The 24,766-nt window shown below is 33.4% G+C and overlaps 1 protein-coding gene across 1 annotated transcript in view; it reads right to left on the reverse strand.

Moving 5' to 3' along the window:
- Positions 1–6,696: 6,696 nt before the first annotated feature.
- Positions 6,697–24,766, reverse strand: part of LOC111064597 (protein lin-28 homolog) — a 33,176-nt gene continuing 15,106 nt past the window's right edge. Inside the window, exons 2-4 of the mRNA XM_022352351.2 lie at positions 13,452–13,597; positions 12,208–12,380; positions 6,697–11,091 (exon numbers count right to left, since the gene is read on the reverse strand). Coding sequence (XP_022208043.2) covers positions 10,845–11,091; positions 12,208–12,380; positions 13,452–13,597 — 566 coding nt within the window. The 3' untranslated portion in view covers positions 6,697–10,844. The remainder of the gene's footprint in view (positions 11,092–12,207; positions 12,381–13,451; positions 13,598–24,766) is intronic.

Below are 24,766 nucleotides of genomic sequence, written 5' to 3' on the forward strand. Positions count from 1 at the left end.
GGGGATTTCTGAATTAGCGGGGAAGGTCTGTCGATGGTACTGATCTCTCGTAGCGAGTTGAAGAACTAACTGTTAGTCACCCATTCTACCCCCCTCCACACCCACTCAACACTGCTGGTCACCCATTAAGCGCAACATTAGATGAGTTCTCTGTCCTCTTCTCTGTGGTATATATTAGAAACAATCATAACAATATTGTTATTTTTCAATTAAAGAATAAATTGGAAGCCACCATCTATATAGTATATTTCGCACCTAGGGTCGAAAATGTACATTTTCCGGCTCGAGATCGCGGTTTCAAGTTCGAGACGAAGTCGAGAACTTGAAGCGTTCGAGAGCCAGAAAAACATTTTTGCCCGTGTTGCGAACGCTATTTTTCGCCACACCAAAAAAAACTTCCCAATATAAAAGAAATTGAAAAATAAATAAAATTCAAACAGCCTATTTTGATAGTTTGAATCTTGGTTATGACAACTTTTACTGTCAATTAATTTCAATATTACTAATTAATAATTTACAATAGTGACCATTTTTTTATACTATTAATATTTCAAATAATTGTTTGAATTTTTATAGCTCGCGCTTTGTGCCCAGTGCAATATCTCATGGATAGATGGATGAATAGAATTTTCATTACTATTTTGAAATAATGTGATGAAAAAATTAATATAATTGCATATTTCACAGTTTTGTCTCAAAATATATCTAAAAAATTGATTGAAATTTAAATTATGGTAACTAATATAAAAAAATAGCTAATAAAAGTAGAAATTCATTGACAAAAAAAATGTCATTGACCGAGATTCGAACCTAGATATTGTTTGTTATTCACTGAGCTTTGAGTTCTAATGTATTATGCCTTTACACTCTTGGCCATTGCATATTGTTGAACGTAGGGGCCTGACTGATAACACTTAGCATACACATAATACTTTACCGTAAACTAGACTTCTAAAAAAGTTTACTTCACTCCTAAAAAGCGAACAACAGACTTTGGCTCATGACTTATATTATTAAAATTAATATTATTATCTGTCTCACAATAAAATTTTCACTCTGAATTAAGTCAGGTAATGTATGTAGGCTACTATAATATAGTGTATAGCGGCAAATTTGAAGCCGGTTTGCCAGCATTTTCACAACAAAATATTGCTCTGAAAATAGTTAGGCCTAAATCATAGAGAAAACATTCGAAGATTCAATCTTGAGTGGGCCTAATGTTTTCTCTATATTACAGAAAAATTACTAGGAATTTTTCAGTCAAGGCTGAGTTTCACCAGTAGGCTTACCTTAAACTTCAGATCTCTGCTGTATTTTCTTATTATTATTGTTGATTATATTGCATTAAGAAGTGGAATTCGATAATAAAAAAGAAACAATTATTACTCTACCTCACTTTTAAATATTGATACAATTATTGTACTTTGATTTCAAATTCGATTCTTCACTTTTAAATACTTGAGATATGTACCTTTCTGACAATGGACAATGCAGCAAACATTATATTCAGTGGCGGCTCGTGCAAATACTAATGGGGGGTTCACATTTAACATGAGCAACAAGATCTAGATCTTTAATAATTTGTTAAACCCCATGTTTCAAGTGAATTTTGTTCGTTTCACGTAGTAGAATGTAATTTTTTATTCCTAGAAGAGTACTAGGCCTATCATATTATTACGTAGGTAACAAAATATTCTAATGGGTTGTATTATATTAAGTACCTATATAATAATTTGGATTTTCGTTTAATAATAATAAGTATTTAGATATACTCAGGATTCTCAACCTAGAAGATGTACTCCCATACTCCCATTGAATAATTCATGTACAAATCATAAATTATACAGAAAACAGCAATAATTTTTCCTTGATGTAAGATAATTTCCAATCAAAGAAATAAGGATTAACATGCTTTTAGAGACTTTGTTAACACTCACCCTCCTTCTAGTTGGCATTTACAGAGCATTTTTTGAAAATAAAATCCATCCTCCTCTCCTTCCTTGCTGCGAAAACATCGATCTGCTTTTTAATTTTTTGAGTCAAATGAGCTAAATCACACACACCGTTCTTAATCCATGCTGGATCGCCTTTTTCGCGAGCAAACAACAAGCACAGAAAACAATAAAGTTTGTTAGTTTCTTCACAACCACACAGCCAAGATGTCTTTTCATATTGTTGGTCTTTGAAATCTCTCTTGTATGTCCTGGATTTCGATGTAGAAGTCTGATGTATATCAATTGTCAGTGTAGACCTACCACTTTCCTTAATCGATATATTTTTTCCTCGATTGATAAATTAGAGAACACTATCTCTTTTAAATAGCTAACTGAAACCTTTCTTGAACCCTCCATTCTCACTTTTCAAAACACAAGAAAGAAGAAACAAGAATTAACCTCAAAATCGACAACACATGTAGCGCGAACGCGAAACTGCAAATAGTAAACAAAGTAGTAGCCAGTGCCAGCTAGAACAGTTCATAAGTGGAAACAGCTCTAGAAGGCAATGGCGCCAATGCAAAGTCACACTATCACAGCTATGAGCTGCTTGGAAAGCAGCTCACCGTAAAGCTAATGTAAATAGTCTCCCACCCCCCATGGGGAGGGAATTGAACTCGCCCAGCTACCATTTGAACCCATACTAACGCTTGGAGCAGTGATCCTGCTTGCTGTAGCGCGTAATTCAAAAGGTTATTTCAATGCGTGTACCTTGCTTGGTGCGCTCCTTATTGTTTTAATATTACAAGAAATTTGAGTATTACTATTACTTCAATCAATTTTCTATTGATTTGAACTTTAATTTATTGTAGCAATTTCATAGGGGGTTCACGTGCTCTTGTGCTCTCATGGACACGCTGCCACTGATTATATTGTTGAGGCTATGGAGATATCATCGTATTCTATTGTTTGATATCAAAAACACAATAATAAATATCAAATTATGAAACAGTAATTTATAAAATATATTATAGACATAATACCGCGATTCACGATACATAATTATATAGATTATTACAGTCATTATGAGATTATCTCTCTATGATTTTTGTGAGATCAGACACGATCAGCTGTTATTCAAGGTCATTTTACAGCCCTAGGGCCGTAAAGTTTTACCGGCCTGGTCGGAAAACAATCACTTTCGGCCTCCATATGACGCACATAAACCAGCTCATTACATCCAAGTGTGGCGAAAAAATATTTTCCAACTATTACTTTAAATAAGCCAAGGTATAGAAATCTCTTTCTGATAGGGGTAGACAGAGGATGGAACAGATAAATAAGTGGGTGATACGAAATTTTTTCTTCGACATCATTCAAATATTATAATTAATAGTAATTTATTGTTGAACTTCGATTTTTTGTAGCTTTGATTATTAGTAAATAAATTTTTATATTGTCTAAACAGCTGATACTCTCACTCAGCGGTCAGGGTTTTGCCCTTGCTGGGTGGTGCCATGTAATTTTAATTTATTTGTAAAATAGCATAATATTAGACTATAATCTAGAATATTTCTTTTGTAAGTTTTTATTTTGTATTTTGTTTTTATGGGCAATAAAGATGTTTAAAAAAAATTGATTTGTAATTATTTTCATTGATATATATTATTTGGGATAGTCTTCTTTGAATTAAAATAATAAACTTACTAGTTTGGAACAAGTGTGATCCACATGAGGTTCAATAAGTTTAGAATATAAATGAAATTTAATTCAATTAATTTAGAAAATAAATTACATAAGATAAACGTGTCCACACACGAACCAGTCAGGTAGGTCAATCACCAATGGAATATGGACTGGTTACAAAAGGCTGGCCAATCACAATGTTCAATATGGACTGGATGGCCTGACTGTCCGCTTCGTGTATTAGGTATAATCGTGTACAAAGGTGTCCGCACCTTTAGATTAGAATCTGAATGAACACCTAAACATCAACGAACTTCAACCTTGCTTAACATGTACCTATACTATGTCATGGCGATACTATGACATGCATAATAAATTATGATGATGATCAACCTCTGAAATCAACTCATGAAAAGCTATGGAAATGTGGGTTATAAAAATAGGATTGGAAATATGAAGTTATATAGTTCAAGTAGTTCTAGACTACATAAACTATATATAGTTTCATTCTGTGACGTTTGAGGTTATGTCTAACCTATATATACCATACTTCATTTAATTTGAATGCTTAGATAATAATTATATTAAGTGGATGCTAAAATGAATAAAGATATGCCACAATATGAATAAAATACAAAATTGAAACTTACCTGGAATAACTTCGTGTATGTATGCAAAATTTGTGCAGTTTGTAGCAAGGAGCAAAACTGAGTGAGCTAACCTAAACAAGATTGAGCTAACCGAGGGTAGCAAAAGCAAAAGCTTCCGAGGGTAGCCTAGCACGAAGAGGCACCTGAAAGGTGGCGGCGCTCAGAGGAAAAATTCCTCTCCTATCGCACACTGGAGACGCGCCTTGCCTCGCCGCGCCTCGCAGCCACAGAGAAAAAATTCCGCTCTGTATTCTCCCAAAAGTACCGGCAGCGGAATAATTCCACGGCGTCCACGGCTACGCGGCGCGGCGCGCCTCCAGTGTGCTTTTTCTAACTTATTCACATGAAAAGAATTCAACCGGAAAAATTCCATGGCTGCGCGGCGCGGCGCGTCTCCAGTGTGCTCCGTGCTTACCGACTCCTTCGTCCTTTTTCAGTACCGTATATAACTTGTCAAATAACGTCGAAAATGCATAAGAAAAAAAATGCTGTGATTTGTCATTTATTCAGCTAGAGTATTCCTTGGATACAACTACTAGAGTTTCTCCATTCATTCATAACATCGACTAAAGCTATTTTAGGAGCTATAGTGTGGTCCACGCTATAATAGCAGTGAATAAAGATAGAAGAATAGCTATGCCGATTCTCTGCATTAACTAATTATATTTCTACACTGTCAAAAACATAATTGTCATCGCTGTGGACCTAGAAAAGGATAGTACCACCAAAGTTGATCAAATCCTGTCATTATAACGTGGACCTCACTAAATCACACAGATAGTACGACTTCATGCGCTGAAACATAATTCCAGCTGCTAATATACAACATAATTTGAAACATTGGAAAAAAACAAACTGAAACAGTTCGAGATATCAATATGCGGTTTTAACTCTGTATCACATGACCACCTTCTCATTAAAAAAATCTGGTGTGGCGCACTCACACAAATTTCCTTGTAATATTATGAAAATTGATCACCTGACGCTAGAGTTCACACGCATCTCAAGTCTATTATTCAAAGATCTGAGCCAGCTGGTGACAGGACAATAACGCTTGAGACACACGTGGTCTGCTATCTCTTCATAGTGAATGATTTGATAGAATCAACAGTTTGTAATAATTGAATAATCACATTTTCTCGGAATTCCAGCTTATTTTCAATTTAAGGTAAAAATGTTACTAGACATTGATTGTAGAGATTTTCATGCTCAATCTTCCACACTTGAATTGTTTTGTTTAAATTGTATCTGAAGCCTGATAATTGGGAATCTAAAATCCAACTTCGCATGGATGGGGTGGAGCTTCTGAAATTTTTACAGATATGTGACTCGTTACAGTTGATAGAGTTTATCAATGACTATTTTAGGTATTAATATGATCAAAATCGTTTCAGTCGTTTTTGAGAAAATCGCAAAAACCCTGTTTTTGACATTTTCGCCATTTTAGCCACCATCTTGAATTGCATTTGATCGAAATTGTTCGTGTCAGATCCTTATATTGTAAGGACCTGAAGTTCCAAATTTCAAGTCATTCCGTTGATTGGGAGATGAGATATCGTGTACATAGACACACATACACTCATAGACACACACACACACACAAATACATTTTTCATTTATATTTTTTCAAAAAAAACTTGTACCTCTTAACCTTACCACCTACCAGCTCCTTGGCACAGGGGGGTAGGGATTGGGACTTTCGATATGTTTACCCACTAACTATCCTAACTAAGAGCTGCGAGGTCAAACCAGGACCTCCTATATAAGTTATATATGAAAGGTCCTGGTCAAACAGTATACCATAGTGTTCCAAACCTATCCCTCTATACGTTTTTTTAACATTCGTAGCCTGGACTAATTCTACTAATTTTATACAGACAGAAATAGAATGGAAGTGAGTTGATTTTGCATATTTGCCTTTTTAACTTGCAAATATGTCGGGATTATTAATTGAAATCACGTTTTGGTGCTTAAATGTTCTGGTTCAATCAAGGAAATAAGGCCAGGAGCAGCTTAATCAAAAAATAGAAAAAGTAAAAGTACCTAGGCCTACTAGTAATTCTGAAAACAAGCGAATAGAGAACAATACAAGTAATAAAGTATCCAAGTACTCTTTTTAAAAATGTTCTACATTTTCACTCACAACATGTAAAATTTTTAAAAAGGGAAGACTACTTAGATTTTTTAATTCTTGATAATTTTATACTAAGAGTAGCCATAACCAAAAAGTTAATAGAGATACATTATAATAATGAGCTTCAGTTCTGTTTGAAATAAGGTACAGTAGAACTCTGATTAATTATTCGAATTAATTGGGTCCGGACCTTATTTGGTTAATCAAATATTCTGATAATTAGACTTTTACAAAAGCCAGGAAATTGAGAAGAGAAAACATACTATTGAATGTTTGATAGTTGTATTTAGTAAACTTTCCTTTTCTTGATTCACAAAACTTATCATATCATCAATATCAAACCACAATAGTTTCAATTGCATATGACAATGAAAGGTCCTTCACCAACCACTATAAACCTAAAGTTGTGATTGATAATCCTGCAAAAAGTGATTGACAATGAATCTGGAAATTGAGTCGAAAAAAATCAAATAGTTTAAGACTTACCTATGCCATATTGCTTTCTCATATTCAGAAATAACTTTTCCGTCAATAATAAAAACGCAGCGACCAACTTATATATTTGTACTTGAATGCAGTCTTCTTAATTTTGTTTTATAATTAAATATTCGATATTAGGCTACATAATTCTTTCTTTAGATTTTTATTTGTTTGGATACTTTCGAACTTTCGAATCCTAGACCTGAAGTGTAAAATTCAATTTCAACAACATTTGAAATACATTCATACTGTGAACACAGCACAGAATAATGAATTATGCATTACTACTGAGTGCTCAAGAGTTTTCAAGATTCAAGATATTTCAGTTTTCAAATGTCTGTGCATGGCAATAAATTGTTTATGAAAAGGGTTACTATCGAATAATTTCGACGCAATTTACTATAGTTGGATCTCCATCGACAAATTAAGTAGTTGGATAAACATACTTATAACTTGGGAGTAGATTGGACTTTCTTCACTGCAAACATTATCTATAAAAATAAATAAAAATATGAAACAAGGCAATATCAATAATTCTACAAGTTGACAAAATTAATAATTGAAAGTAGAATATGGCATTATAGACTGAAAATACAAATTTCCCAGAAACAATTATCTTTGAAAGAAAAAACAAATAAAATTCAAATTTGAAATGGATCAGTATTCTAATAATATGAATAGTTTATTTTTAGGTATCAAAAATGTTGGAAGTGATAAAAGTCAATACGGTACCGTACAAATATTACCCTCAAATTTTGATAGCATTATCCAATGTACCTAATATGTAGATCAATTGAAAGTTTCAAAGCAGGAATCAAATCAATTTACAATAGATGAATAAGAGGTTCAGTTTGTGTACTGTAAGGGTAATTATCATATTTCTCAAGCAACATGGTACAAATTAGGTAAAATGTGATGATGTGTGTGTTGTGATACAATGAGTACAGTAAATATTAATCTGCATATTTGTAATCAAATTTGATGAATGAATGATACGATTAGTTTGGATTAATAATGAAAACTAATCTGTATATTTGTGAATGAGGAACATTTTACCGTGACATATTATTAACAGATCTACAAATAGAATCCTAAGTTTGATTATCTCTTTGATAGGCACTTGACATTTGATTTGAATATTGACCAGGAAATTCTCTCTTTAAAGTATTCAACTCTTGATCTCTTCACATTAATCAATCCTAGACAATAATGATGAACCTATCCAATCTTCAACTTGGATCAGACTTACTTATCATTTATCCAAATTTATAATTACTATCCTTCTAGCTACAATAGAAAAATACTATAATCTAATTACTCATGTATTCTTAATGGAATATGAACTAAACCTATTTTTAAAACTATTTGACCACCACACAATTCTGAACACAATAATTGAGGTAGAAGTTTTCAATTCGATAATTGGCATCTTACATGGATTAAGAGCACAGAGAAATTACAATAGTTGATAAATTAATACAACAAACAATAATAAAAAATTAAGACTAAAGAAACAACATATATTATTAGGGAAAACTACTTATAGAAAGGAAAAGAAAATTATAGGCTTATATTCTACAAATAATTTTTTAGGATAAACTGGCTTAGTGGAAGAAATATTGTTTTTGGCTACTCTCATCAATGGAATATTTTTTAGGCTGTTGATTCATTCATGTCAACTGGATAGGAAAGGGAATTCCTAAATTTCAAATCAATAAATTTTCACCGTTGAAGAGCTCGCACATCTTTCAAAACATGTATTACATTTGATATATGAACCAATATAATATAATGAGATTATTTTTATAAAAAAAATTAGTAGCCTACTGTAAATTTACTGCATATTCCAAAACACGATATAATAAATTAATATTGAAACAAATATTTTTTTTTCAAAAAATGTTTACAAGAGAAGTTTCAGTTTTGCAAGGATTTCTGATCACTTGAAAATAGAAAAAAAGCTGTATAACTGAGGCGAGTTAGTTAATAAATAATGAGAACGCTTGAATGAAAAAATCCATTTCCTTCTGGAATGAATCAACATCCTAGGAGTGAATAGTTTTGAACTTGATATTACTTTTTCACAAAATATAAATAAGTTTAAATATGAAAATAGAGTATAAATAATTTGAATTAAAAATAATTTTCCATTAAAATAAGTAAATATGAAAATCTTTAAAGTAAACATTAATTTCACAGTTGTTGGACTTCAACTTTAATTATTTTGAAATTAAAGTTTGTTTCTCACAGCTCAGGTTGAAAATTTTTGATGGGCTCCCATTTAAATAGAATCATCTCTCAAGAAACACATTGAATTATAATCTAGAAAAAAATTGCAATTTTATGAAGATTCTCCAATGTAGAAAGCATAGAAAATAATAGCAGAACTACTTAATTATTCAGTTGTCTTTGCATTGTTCAAGTTTTCAATCCGAAACATTTCCAAGAGAGTGTCCAATCATTGAGGTCTCAAAAATCTACTACAATTTTTCTTCTGAAATATTTTTCGAGAGATCTTCATTCCAAATTCAATTATTACCACAAAGAGAACTAGACAAGAATGTGTTCTGTGAAAAAGTTTCTACGTTGGAGAATAGTCAGTAGCCTACTCATAATATATTATAGAGATAGTGATTATATTGTATAAATTTACGTTTTTTATGTTTATAAAAAAGTTAGCAGAATTTCAGAGAGTGTTGGAAATTGTAAGATGAAAGGATTCATTCATAGTTATTCAAGACGACTAGGTATTTCAAATCCTGTTATTATAAATTCATGAAATTAAAAAGATTATTCAAGCTATAGAAAAATTATGAAATTGAAGAGAGCCCATATAATTATTGCATCTTAAAATAATCTGTTGTAGTGCCAACTCTGTATAATTTTCTCCAAAAATTCTGTTATTATTTCTCCAAAAATATGTAATATCTCCACTCCAAAAATGTAGTTTTAAACTCCAAATAAAAATAAATCTCAAATCTTTTAATTTTTATCACTAAGTACTCGCCAGTTGGTCATAAAATCTTATTTGCGTTGTAAGTACACAAGAAAGTAAAAAAACTGGTGGGAGGGCAAGCAAGAGTTGCCAACCTTTTAAAATAACCAGCAAATAAAAAGTAAATAATAAAACAATCAGACTACTGCTCTGATTGAACAAAAATAAGTACAAACATATCAAAACAAAATGTTAACTGTAAATAAATGACAAATTTTTAGGTCAGTCTTATAATAATTATTACAGCTAAATTACACTTAACTTGGTGGAATATACCCGTAATAAAATTCCTGAGTTACCGTATATAATAAAACACTAGTGAATGCGATAATCATTAAATCTACTTTCAATGGTATCAATATGCAATCTACCATCATATATCAGACTTTGTATTCAAATTTTCAATTATTTGTAAACTCTCACAGAAGAGGATACAGTGAGAGTGAAATGTGGACTTCTTTTTCTAATGATTTTATTACTGGAGACAGTTGTAGCCTGTTCTGTTGAAAAAATGAAGGTACGGTACGAAAAATACGTTTATACCTTAAAACCTTTTGTAATGTGGGGAAATCAATTTAAGGATTGTACAATAATGTTGGAAACCAAAAAACGTGTTATCAAATCAAGATAGAACATTAATTCAAATATTCTTGTACCTTTATACAGTATACATTATTAAAGAGAGTCTCCAGTCTCTCTATTTCTTTATATTCAACGAGTAAAGACATCAAGAATGTACCGCTACTCATCCAAAAAAGTAAATAAGATAAAATTTAAGATGAACATAATATTATGAGAATAAAATCATAAAAAATGATACCGTACTCTATGACATCGAAGTTAAATGGCTCAACTGTATTCCACTATAATAATTACATGAGGGAAGAAATCCACGCAGCTATGGTACAGTGTACATAATTAGTTTGCAGTTCGAGTATTTGATTGATGTTTGCTGAAGCTGCGCATTAAGATTCAACCGGTTCAGTTTCGGGGCTGATTTGACCGTTGTTTTTGGTGTCATTGGAGGCACTCTCGGTCTGCCCCGACTCACTGGTGCCCTCCGTGTTGTTGATGGATGACTTCTTGGTCTGGCGGGTCGGGCAGTCGGCGATGAGGTGCACCTCGGACTTACAGTGGTGACATCTCTTCGGCTGCGGACCCAGGTTGCACTTGGCGGCAATGTGGTTGGCGAATTCGCCACAGTTGTAGCAGCTACAAAACAAATCAATTGTCTATGAATAGAAATCATTTGTCTACAAATCAATTGTCTATTTATTTCAGTACAACAGCTATAAATATCGTAGCTTCGAGTATTTGAAATCATACAGAGGTTATTTGGAAAACTTCTTAATGGTGTAAATTGAAAATTGAATTTCAAAACACTTACGAAGTGGAAACACTTCATAAAAGTTATAAAATTCAAGTTTTAAATTAATAGTGGAAAAGTATGGATATGCAACACAGTAATCACCCCGAAATGTGTATGTTGGTTTCTTTTCCATGTACTTTATATGATTGCGTCTTTCTGAAGATTGAGTCTGTTGAAGACTCATCACTCATAAATTGACAATAAAATAGTGAATAAAGTAGGCCTAAACTATATGTTGTCTGTTATGGCAACCAGGACCTCCTGTATTCTACCTACTGGATCTAATAATACAATATTAATTCAATTAATCCAGTATTTCCCAGTTATCAGTGATGATTTAGTGGAATATTCTTATTTGATTCGGTTATCAACTTATTTATATTCTTAATTTTTGGTTAATATATCATATTTTGGACTCAAATTGGACAGAAATTGAGTTATTATGAAGTGATAAGCATAACCTATTTCTGGGCTTTTTCAATCAAAATTTGGGCAAGAAACAGTTTTGAGCTTTGATTGTTCCTTTCCCAATCATTTATAATGAGTTGAGAATTATATTTTATCTATGAATGCATGAATAAATGAATGAATAACTATTTCGGACTGTACCTAAATTTGGGTGAGAAATGGTTAGAGCTCGTATGTTTTTCTTCCATCAATGATTTAAAATGGTACGGTATATCAATTAAATTATCAATAAATGAATAAACTAAAAGGCAGGAACGACTGTTTGAAGGGCTATAATACTTTTTGGTAAAAACAGATTAGGATGTGTGGTGAATGGTTGAAGTTCTGGTTTTCACCCTATCAGAAACAATATCATACCCATCTGAGTGAATTGTTTATAGAGCGATAGAGAGAAACTCCACTAATGCTTTATAAAGTTGATTTCCCTAACTTATTGATAGTCATGTAATTCTATGAACTCTATTTTGACTTGCAGTGATTATATCGCTCACCGTATCTTCTTGAACCTCTTTTTGTTGACAGGACGTCTGTGAGAACCAACACAATTGGAGCCCTCCGGTCCGGTCACCAAAGTCGCCTCAAGTCCTTTGTCGGACGCCTTACACTCGAATTCAACCTCTTCATCGTCACCCAAACTGCGGAATCCTTGCATCTGGATAACACTCTGAAATTCATAATGAATAAAATTGATTTTATTCCATTGAAATAAATGTGGAAAACATTTCCAGGTTTTGAGGTTTTCCTGTAGCCTCCACTGTGCTATTCAACTGGATGTGTGTTCACTTTCACCAGGGAACAAGCAGTAACTCATTGGTTGTGAATATTTTGTCATTTGCAGCTTCAATATATGGATTCTCTGTAATTGAACTTCCATGATGCCCTATAGGAATACTTAAATAAGAACAATCAATTAAAATAATCTAAGCATTCTATTAGGAAAGAAAAACCATTCAAAGTAGGCATATTCTTTAAAATATTATCAACAACTAGTCGAAGATACTAGATAAGAAAATACTATCAAAGATTTACATTCATAAATGTAATTCGAAAGTTTATATCTTCTTAATTTGATAGTTTATTATTCAGTCTATTTTATCCTCTGATTCATTCATATCGAGTAGAACACTTAACATTTGTCAGAACTAATAATTGGACTACGGTAACTGTTGAGTTCCAAACTTTAATTTTTTAATTCCATTTCCATTCTTGACTAACATTATCCTCCACCAATACAACACACAACCACTACTTTTTATTATTCGATTCAATGAATCTGGAACTGATAAATTCATATGCATTATTGTTACCTGTACAGTAATCATATTAAAAGACTAGCAGGTAAACCGTGCTCTGCAAGGGTCTAATTAAAAACTTGACAAACTGAGAACTTGACCTACTGGAATCTTGAAGAATTAAAAATAAGCATACAACCATCCTCTCCTCAGTGAATTAAGAATTATATGCAATCAATCCAGTAGTTGATGTGATTCGTGAATTTCCCTTTATTATATCATCATATTAAAATATAATCTAATCGGCAAGATAAACAAAAAATCAACTCTTTCTATCAACAAAGAAAGTAAAAAAGTATTAGATATCCTAGAGCATTCTTTAAAAGTCTATATTGTTTAGGAAAATAAGCTCTCAACAAGTTGACTTGTTCCTTGTGACAAATATTGAACTATTGTTTTTTTATGAAAACAGTTTTGATTCACTAGTTTTCTAGTTGACTGACCTGATGAACGAATATATCCTGTCCACCGTCGTCGGGAGTGATGAACCCCCACCCCTTGGCCACGTTGAACCACTTGCATTTGCCTCTCCTCTTCTCAGCTCCCACACCCTCGTCCCCTACACTTCCACTCGTGCCTCCAGGAGATCCTGAAAAAACACCAATTATAAGAGAGGCTTAAAAATGAAATATTTGACAAAATAATCCAAAGATAGAAATTGAAAACAAGGTTTCAATAATATCTCAGAAGAGTCAATCAATTATTCTATGCGGTAACATATCGATATTGTTGGTTGAGACACATGAATCAATTTGAAACCACTCAAATAAATGCTTTTGGATTCGCTAATATTTATTAATCCATTTCTACATTGGAAATATAATAAACACAAATCATATTAAATTATTCATATAAGGCTCTACAGGTTTTGGTTCATGATGAATAATAAATTTTAAATCTAATGCGTGTTTAATAGCTTCTTGCTGAATTCTCCTACTCATAGTAATTTCATTTTAGCTTGAATAGAATAGCAGAAGGAGAATAATGAGAAGAAGGAGAAGGAATGGGAAAAGAAGGAGGAGAAGGAAGAGAAGAAGAAGGAGAAGGAGAAGAAGAAGGAGAAGGAGAAGAATGAGAAGAAGAAGGAGAAGGAGAAGGAGAAGAAGAAGGAGGAGAAGGAGAAGAAGAAGGAGAATAATGAGAAGAAAAAGGAGAAGGTTGAGAATGAGAAGAAGAAGAAGGAGTAGGAGAAGAAGGGGAAGAAGGAGGAGAAGGAAAAGAAGGAGAAGAATGAGAATAAGGATAAGAAGAAGAGGAGGACAAAGAAGAAGAGGTGGACGAAGAAGAAATGGATGAAGAAAAAGAAACCTCATTACATTCATCTTCATAATATACTACCCAAATTAGGTACAGTATTACACTACAAACTTTCATAGAGAATTCAAAATTTTCAGTATAGAACAATAATTGTTACTTTATTTAAAATCATTGTGTTAGTTTAAAAATCATCACAATAACAGTTCTAATAAAGTAAAGAGTAGGAGCTGGAGCGCTTCATTGTCCATAATTGCGGATGCGAATGTATAGTGGATGAAAAAATATATTTGCTTATTTAAAAAAAATATATAATATATTTAAAATTAATTTCCAATGAGACTGATTTTAGGAAACCCAAATGTAGGTAGTGATTCATTGATAGATGGATGGCAATTATTATTAGAACTTGCCAAGTTTTCAATTTTACTTTCAGTCAAATACGAGTCACAAATACTCGTATTTCATCCAACTATGTTACTGTAGACGTGAGTTACCAGAAGGACTAGCTCTAAAAATTTCTAAAGGTCGAAGTATCATAATAATAAAAGTGGACAACACTATAAAGTCACTTCTGAATTTGAATAGTTTTAGAGCTGTTAAATTTGGTGGAGTTGCTTTTGATGAGTTGAATATGAAGAGTTGTTCAAGTAGTGAAGGCTATCTATATCCACCCCACCTATGTAGTTTCCAAACTATCTATACAGGACACAGTTCTACAGTATCTACTGCATAAAAGCTATCATGTGAGATAGTGGATGACCATTTAATTTTTGAAAAATGTCTTTGTCGGCCACTTGCAGGAAAACTTGGAGAGATGTTAATTTGATTCCTCCGCTTAAGTTGATGATTTATTATATGGTGGAACAGCTCATTTTATGACTCTTTTAATGGCGAAACGTTGATTCAATGCCATTTGGAGTAGTGCGCTAGTGGAAACATGAATGGGATATGGGAAACCTTAAAAGTATGGACTGGATGAGAATTTTAGCTGAAAATATTATTTCAGTGTTCTTAGTTTGAACGAAATTGACAATGTGATTTTATTTGTTTCAGAGATTTATATGCTGTTAGAAGATGAGTTGAAAAGACAGATGATGATGATGATTATCTAGAAATTCAGGAGACTCGTATCACGTGATGAATCTGGGTACATTAATAATTAAGATACAGTATAGGCTTGAAAAACCAAGATTGACATGAAACACGAATTTAGCTTTTTAGTAGCCTAATTCAAGAATCAGTTATCAATTTTTGTTTATCTATATATTACTGCGCTCTACAAGCGGCTTGCGAAATTTCACAATTTGAAAGAAAAATATACTAAAAGTGCTTGAATCCTCCATCCTTGGATAACAGAATCCTACATGATCTCATAATGGAGATGTAAATACCTTAAAATTAATATTATATTTTAGAAAAGCTAATTTCTGGATACAGTTCACTTATTCTATGTAACCAGAAGTTAACTGAGAAAATACGAAATCATTGAGATTATGTTCCAAATCTCTGAATTATTCTACATTGAATGATTTTAGATTTCTTGTTGTATTATCATTTTACGTTTGTAAGTAATATATCTTGTAATTAATAATACTAATTGATCTGCTTCTTTTATTTTGGTAATATGTTATTCTTTAGTGCTTTTTATTGGTTGAAATTGTTTTGTTTTTTCAATTGTATTGTATCATTGTCATATCTATCATTGTATATTTGAGTATATGGAATTGTAGAAAACTCGTTCCTCGCACACAGGCTTTGTCCATGTGAGGAACATTCTTCAAGTTTTGTATATCTCGTATGTTGTTTGTACTTTCTAAGAAGAAGAATAAAGATAATTTCAATTTCAATTATATAACTTATACCATTCTGACATTTGGCATTCCCAGCTTTTCGTTTGATACTTTCGAGGAGTATGATCCCTGACATTCAGAGCACAAACCATGCCACTAAAGCACTAATCAAGCTTTTTTCAAGATAGAACGAACAGTTCATGATTAGCCAGATCTGAGGGGTAATTGCAGATTGCAGGTACAGTATCTCGTACAAATTAATACCGCTTTAATTGAATCCCATCGTTGAGGATAATTAATTAATTAATCCATTCCCCTCTACTATTTCCCTATTCACGTCTATCTCTTCTAGGAAGCAAAACAAAGCTTCGTAGACTGTCTCCTCACGACTCACATGTCTAGGATAGGTGAACTTCCCCCCTATGCAATGAGCTAGCTTTGTCCTAAACAAGAGGGGTGGGTGGAGAGCTTTAGTGACGATATTCACTTTGATCTGGCAGAATTGCTTGGATGTGTTATGTTGAGGCTATTTTATTAGCAATACTGAAAGTTCGATATGAATCATACCATAGTGAGATTCACTTCATACCGGCAGCATTGATTGAACGGAAAGCGCCACATCTATTAATATGGAATGCTGACAGTATGAAGTGGATCTTACTAGTCGGAACTAGAACAAAATAGAGTCTAGTAGAATAATAATCCCAAATTAACTTGGGGTCCGGAAACATCATTCACACACTCGATATTGATAATACGCGACAAAAAGAGGCTCATTAACACTCGCACGCACATGCACCGACACCGGCACGCATGCGCATTACGAAACATTTTCGATGTGCATCTGCATCGAAATCCAAGAGAGGAAGTGCTGGTTTGTCCGACTCATTATCTATAGTGGGATCCACTTTAAACAGTCAGCACTCCTTATGAATGGCATCAATGATTCCTATTCAATTCATGCTGACAGTTTAGAATGAATCTCACGATAACAAGATGGATTTACACGTCTAGATAGAGAGCAGAGCATTCAGGCCAGAGCATTCAGGCCTAAAAGTGTGTCCCAACTCCCAACTCCCAACTGTTGTCAGTGTATTGATAAAAATTATTTCTAAGGACATTGAGAAAAATTTAATTTACACAAGAAAATTAGAGCCCCCCTAAGTAGGTTTTATAATGAGATAAAAACTAAAAACACAATATAATGTAGTCTCAATCAAATTTGTAGCATCCCAAAAAAGGTAATGGCTTTGTTCCAATTTATTTTGGAAAGTGCTAGAGACTTTATTTTTTTCGAATTAAGGGTGGTTGTGCGTCAATGTGCACCCCTGCTTGAAATTTAAACTTGAACGCGAAAATCGGCTGTTAGCACGTGATGATTATATTAGTCAATAATTAATCTCTCTGATTCATCAGATCTACCATCCTATAGTTAATACGTTTTTAATAAATCTAAGTATAAGATAATACCTCCAAAAATCACTTTAAGATTCAAATTAGAGACAATTTCATCAAAATTAATGTCATCGAACGATGATTTCGTATTATTTCTAAACTGTTTACCTACTTTGATCATTATTCATCCGAATGTTTGTAGCTGCGTTCTTTTCATTTGCCGGTTCTTTGAGTGAAGTTAGGAATGAACTATGATAAAAATCATTTTTTCAACTGGTTTGCCCTTTATTGAAACCATTTCATTTAAACTTATTGCCCATGAGTGCTCTCGTCTTAGCAGTGTATGCACACACGCTTGCGTGTGCAAGTCCGTTCGACTAGCCTAGTAAAACAAAAGATGCCTGCTAGACAGTTCATTGTATTTTATGTTTCCTGACTAGTTAATAATGTAACAAACACAAAGGAGGTACACCATATTCGTTATACCTACAATAATTAGCATTTTTCCGCCATAAATAGACGAAAAATTTGGAACCTTCTGGAAAATGATGGAAGTTATTCAGCTGAAGTGACTCCAATTTGTTATGATGGAAATTTTGTTAGACATTAATTGTAGAAAATAGAGGCTGTTATTTTGGAATCTTAATTACACTAGTGCATCTGTCTTGCTATTGTTTTTGATGAGGGGTCACAACATGACAGAAGTTGTGTAAATCAGGCCCATTTACCTATTTACGAGACGCTAATTCATTGGCCAATCAACTACCTCGATAAAAAAGAGAGCTCCATCTCCTGAGCCTACAATTATTTCCTGAATAATACATAACATTGTAAAAATCATTCATATATTAAACGACACTAGAGTTGCAAATTTCAATAATATCTGACAAATCAGCAGTAAGACAAAGCAGAAGTACGTAGGTAGATAAATAGATCAAGGTAGGTTCAATCTTAAATTTCTTCAATATCGGATATTGTATCTTCAATTCAAAGTATTTTATACACTGCTATTTCACTTTTCCTTAAAGGGCTACTACAGTTGTTGGAATGAAATAAAAATACTGAAGTACCATTTTCTGTTTTATTAATTTACCACAACTACTAGTTTTTCAACTAATACAGTATTAGCCATTTTCAAATGGGACTGTAACCATTTTGTGAATACTGTATAACATACTTTTGTGAATACTGAATAAGTGGGATGTATCCATTTTGCGAATACTGTAACTTATTCCATTTTCATGTTGTGGCGAATCAATAAAACATAAAAAGGGTATTTGATAATACTCAATATCATATAGTAGTATGGCTTCAAGTGGTTTCAAGCCATCTTAATTCAAAATTCTTAGTTTTCATGGTTATTTCAAACTAAAATTGTATAGGCATTGTACGTAAAAGACTAACCTTGATAATTCTAACTAGTTTTGGACTGTGTCATCACCTAAATTTAGAAGAAAAACAGCACAAGGATTGCCTTATTATTTTATCTACCAATTTTATCACATCGGTGTCACTTGTTATGTGAATGAATGAATAAATAAAATTATTATTATTAATAGAAAATCCAAATTGAATGCTGTAATGAACTACGAAAATCATTTGTCAGCCCGGAAGTTGAGCCCAGTACCTCCTAATTGCCGGTCAAGCATTCTTGATCCCTCTATCACAAATAATTTTGTGAATAGTAGCCCTCATCGAATTTCTATCTAGCTGTTTACCCTGTTGTCAATATTTGCAGTGGCAGAAGTCTTCGGGTGAATTACAGCATTTAATTTGGATTTTCGTTTAATAATAATAATAATTAATTCATCGGCATTTGAATAATTGAAATATCTCAGTAATTTCCATATGTAAAGAAATAAAATTTGATAGTTTTTATTTAATTCCAATACACACTAGGCTTATCTTTATTATTTGGATAAATGGTTCACCCTGCTGTTCTAGAAACCCTGCTCGGAGTAGATGCTTTTCGTTCTCTCAGCTGGAAGGGACCAGGCCACCACAAGCTTCAAGATCACCTCCCGCGGTAAAATCATCTCTCAGAATTGTAAACAAGTATTGTATAATTGGATCTGTAATCTGTAGATGAATATGATAAGCTACCTCCCTTTATCCACGAACAAGCCTAGAGCTCATTTGTATAATTGAAACTTCAGTTTTCTGTCTATTACTAAAGTAGAACCACTATAATTCGTAGTTGACCGGCCCAGTGTTTACTACAAAATATGGAGGGTACGAATTATAGAGGGTATGGTGACGGACGAGAATGAGGTGGAGGGAAAGGAGGAGAGCAAGTTATGGATGGTGATGAAGGAAACATTCGAATTTATTATTATAGAGTGCTAAATATTTGATGAGCAATCACAGATATTATGGATAAGAATGGAATTTATTCATAAATGGAATATATATTCGGGATATGCATCCCGACACATAGACTCTATAGTGGGATGCTACACGATATTTTAAGGAAATTAATGCAAGTATGTAAAGGACTTTTTTCCATATTGTAAATGAGTTTTTCCATGTTTAATAAAATACCTCTGACATTGGTTACATGACAGAGAAAAAATAAATAAAATAATTGGAATTTAAAATTCTCATAGAATATCGACAGATTTAAAAAGATTCAAATGAAATATGTTCGGAATTTTTGACAGTTCTGTAGATATTCATTCAATCAACTCAATTTTTCACTTACGATTTCAAATTTTTGACCATAATGCTTTCATTTCTGGTAGAATAGTTCACAACACTACTCATTATTAACATTCACAAAGTGATAAACGAATTCTTCAAGCTGACGTACAATACTGTACTGAATACTTTGTCAATAAATGAAGCATTTTAGAAAGTTTCCAGTTCCCAGTACTTATAATTATAATTCAGAGCACGTTTCCATTCAACAGAATAAAATATACCACATTCATACTTTTAAAAGTTCATGAAGAATAAATAGAAATAAGAATAAAAATGACAGTACCCTTTTTTGAATGATTTTATCACAACATGTTTCAACATAATAATTCTTCATTCATGAAGAATTATTGCTATGCTTCAAGATAAACATGTGAAGTTTAGTCAACGGTACAACGGTTATAGAAGATAGAAGACAAGACAAGAAGAAGACAGACAATAGATTGAATATTCTTTTCCGAGAATGTAAAAAATATACAGCAGCCTACTTCTACCAAGCGAGTATATTCTCAATTGGTAGAGAGTGTATTCTCATTTACACTATGAACAAAGGTATTGTGGAATTTCTCCATATTTTAAAGTGAAATAAAAATGACATTGTCAGTTCCACATAATTTATTTGAGCCAAACGTAAGTTTCGATGCACTAAGGCACCATCTTCAGTTGTCTTTTTTGGTTAGACCGAAAAAGAGAAAAAAACAGAACACTGAAGATGGTGAGTTGGGGAATTGAAATTGAAACTGAAGTTTGGCTCAAATAAATTATGTTGAACAGACAATATCGCTTTTATTTCACTTTTATAATGTACTATCAATAGTATCAATGACAATATATAAGCTCACATACTAAAATGATTATTCTACTGCCTTTGGTGGTAAGTAAATGCGTTTACATACACGACACAAATAATCGTTGTTTCAATCATTGTTAGGCTATGCTTGTATGAGTGAAGTGTACGGTACGTGACATTATCGGTACCAAAGATATTTCATTTAAATTAAACTCAGCACAGTAAGCTATTAATTACTTATATTTATTCAAACAATATTGGCATTTATTCCTGATAAGAAGCATATTGGAATATGTGAGTGTGATGTTGAAAAAGTTGTCCTATAATAGGCAAGCTTCCTGTTGAACAGAATGGAATTTATCTAGCTGTAGTAGGCCTACTGTGTGTGACCACGTGTGGTGCTCGCTGGCGCATTTACGCGTGCGTGAGTTGAGTGCATTCACCTGCATGTTACCAGTTACCAGTTACTATGTTACCAGTCCACCTTTCTGATAATTTACACAAATATTGACACTGTTAGCTCTGTAAGTTTCACTCTTGTCCTAGAACGGTGGAAGGTAGAACGCCACTGAATTTAATAGGCCTACACGACTCTAGGGAAGAATCGAGGAAAGATTGTTGAATGCCGCACAATCGGGAGAGCTGCGTGTTCAAGTTATGATATAATACTGTTTCAAATAATAGATGCTGATATAAATACAGTGCAATATCATCTCTCTAACTGGGAGAAAGAAAGCCAGAATTGACTGCGTTCAAGAAAAGACTGTTTCAACCAATATACCTAGTGTATCTGGAATACAATGTATTCTAGGTAATTTTTTTCAACTGTTGAAGAAGAAATTGTTTTGAACATCAATCAGAGAAAATATATTGTAGTCTCAAGATATATTGTTGTATAGTTTAAACCTTTTCAATAGAAAAAACGTAATTGCGGGTCAGAAAGTCAACCCCCATATAGGCTACTCATTGTGGAATGAATCCAGCGACCACATAAATATGCGTAAAGCATTATTTTTTATACTATGAGATTGCGGGCGGACATATACGAACTCCGCCCCGCGGTCAAATGGAAGCAGACCATGGCTCCTAAACACACGTGTGTATGTGTAAGTCGTGACGTTATCACTGCTTGTCACATTTGTCCCATTCTCACTCTAACAAAGTAGGAGTCTTCTTCTTCTTCTTCATTGCCTGTTCCGAACCTCATCGTCTCTATTAAGTAGGATTAATAACGTTATTACTCTCTCTGATAACCATTACATCTGCCATCTTCAATTGAAATGGAATTATAGTATAGGATTTTGCATCCTATTAACTATGCTAATATGTTGTGATAACACTGGAAAAGTGTTATATAGCTTGTGATTAGAGGAATTCTGGAAATAATATTATGTATCAATTTTTTCGAAAAATTGATCGCGATCTCCAGTACAACACCGTAGTAAAATACGACAGTTTTCTACTGGGATCTGTTATGAATTTTTAAAAATAAACCCCACATTATTTCCAGAGCTTTATTCTGCTTCCTGTTATTCACACCAAGGTGAGTGTCATAGGATGAACTGTAGCCTAAATGACAGATCATAATGGTGTGATTTACCACATTGGATCGCTTGTTGTATAATTCAGATGATTACAGGAGAGTGTAATTACTCGACGTAGTGAGAGCAATAAAAGCGAGTGATGGTATCACTAAAGTTCACTTTGTACGTGAGTGGCCATAAGCATTCTTACCGCGAAGCGCAGTTCGTAGATTGGTTGCGGGATGGAACACAGAAGATGAATAAGGAGAAGAGGAAGAAGAATAAAGGAAGCTCACTTATCAATGGTTATCACCTCAATTGTTTGTCTACCTGCTACCTCATACATGGGCTCAACATATTCTAAAGAAATATGTAAGTACATATTAATAGAAAGTAGCTGAATTTTAAGTACGATTCTAACTATAATTTAAATATAGATATAGTTTATTGCAATTCAATTCGTGAAAATGGATTTTTACTCAGCCAGTTCGCGATGAGAAACAAGATGCAGATAAGAAGCACTCAATTCCCACACAAAAAGAAATCCATCTCGGCAATTGGAAATCATCATACTTGATAACAGTGAATCAAATTGACCATGCACTTGTGGTCTCTCGGAATACGTAATCAATTATTGATGTAAGAAGTTGTAGAGGTCCTAACTGTGACTCAGATCACTTCATTGTCAAAGCAATGGTTAGGCAGAGACTGTCAATGATGAAAATACATAAAGTCGCATGTAAGAGATGGGATCTCGAAAAATTGAAAAACAACAGACTCGAAATGACTGAATTAGACTTGTTCAGATTAAAACCAGAAACATGTTAGGCTTAGATGGGTTGAAGAAGCAAGGTCCAAACTAGCCACCGGCTTGAAAGAAGCAGCAGATGAAGCGACCGGTGAAAAGAGATTGGTGGGAAATGAGGAATGTTTTGACGATGAGTGCAGAGAAGTAATAAGAGAGAAGGATGAGGCAAGAGATCGGATGATTCAAAAGGAGACTATACGCAACTGTGAACTGTGAGGAGTACAAGCAGAAACGCGCGATAGCCAATAAAACATGTAAAAGAGTCAATGAAGAATCAATTAGGAGAAATAGAGTGCTAAGTGAAGAGGACAATGTAATGAAGAAGTAGGCAGAGCACATTGAAGAGCTGCTAACATCAGCAGAGGCCAATGAAGATGATGGTGGTTGAAACGAGGATGAGGAGCCACCAATCAACACGGATGATGTACCAGAGCCAACATATGAGGAAATAAAGGCAGCTCATTTGTTAAGCAGCTCAAAAATGGCAAAGCAGCTGGGGAAGATAATATTCCTCCTGAAATGATAAAATACGCTGGTAATTTCACAGTGCGGAACATACACGAGCTAATATGTATGATTTGGAGGAAAGAAGTCATGCCGCAATGCTGGAACACAGGCCTCATATGTCCCATTTATAAGAAAGGAGATAAACTAGAATGCTCCAACTACCATGGGATAACTCTGCTAAGTGTAGTTTATGAAATCCTTTCAAGTGTTATCAACAAAAGAATGACGATATATATTATGTGGAACGAATCATTGGAGAGTATCAGTGTGGTCTCCATCCTGAAACAGCGACAGCAGACCAAATCTTTACTATAAGGCAGATCACAGAGAAGCTCTATGAGCATTATCTCGACCTACACATTTTATTCATCGATTTTAAACAAGCCTTTTATAGTATAGTAAGGGGTGAGTTATGGAAATTACTAGAGCATTATGGCTTACCGAATTTAATCATGCTTGCCAAAATGTCAATGAGCAAGACTAAGGCCATTATAAAAGTTGGATCTGGAAACAGTAGGAAGTTTGAATTCAATACTGGCGTAAAGCAAGGTGACGGACTGTCAGTACTCCTATTCATGTTGCATTACATCATGTGATAGACGTCATTGACAAGAGAGGCAGCATTTTTCATGAATGTATCAAGTATGTGCTTATGCAGATGACGTAACCATAATTTAAATTTAAATTTCAATTTATTAAAAACACAAAAAACAAGACAAAACAAAATTACAAAGAATTACAAAACAAATAAAACACAATAAAATGTTACAAATATAAAGAACCATGGGCTTTGTGGTTGGGTGTGTTGGAGAAGAGAAAAAAAGAGAGGAAGATACCTAGCCAACTATGGTTTTCCATGTAATAGACAGGCAAAGAAGAGAAGAGATGTAATGAGGAAGAAAGGGAAGGGAGAAATGGGGGGAAGGAAGAAAACAGAGGAATAGGTACTCAAAATAAAGGTAAGCGAGTCCACTGAAAAATGAAAAAAAAA

This window comes from Nilaparvata lugens, chromosome 11 (assembly GCF_014356525.2).
Source record: "Nilaparvata lugens isolate BPH chromosome 11, ASM1435652v1, whole genome shotgun sequence".
NCBI lineage: Eukaryota > Metazoa > Arthropoda > Insecta > Hemiptera > Delphacidae > Nilaparvata > Nilaparvata lugens.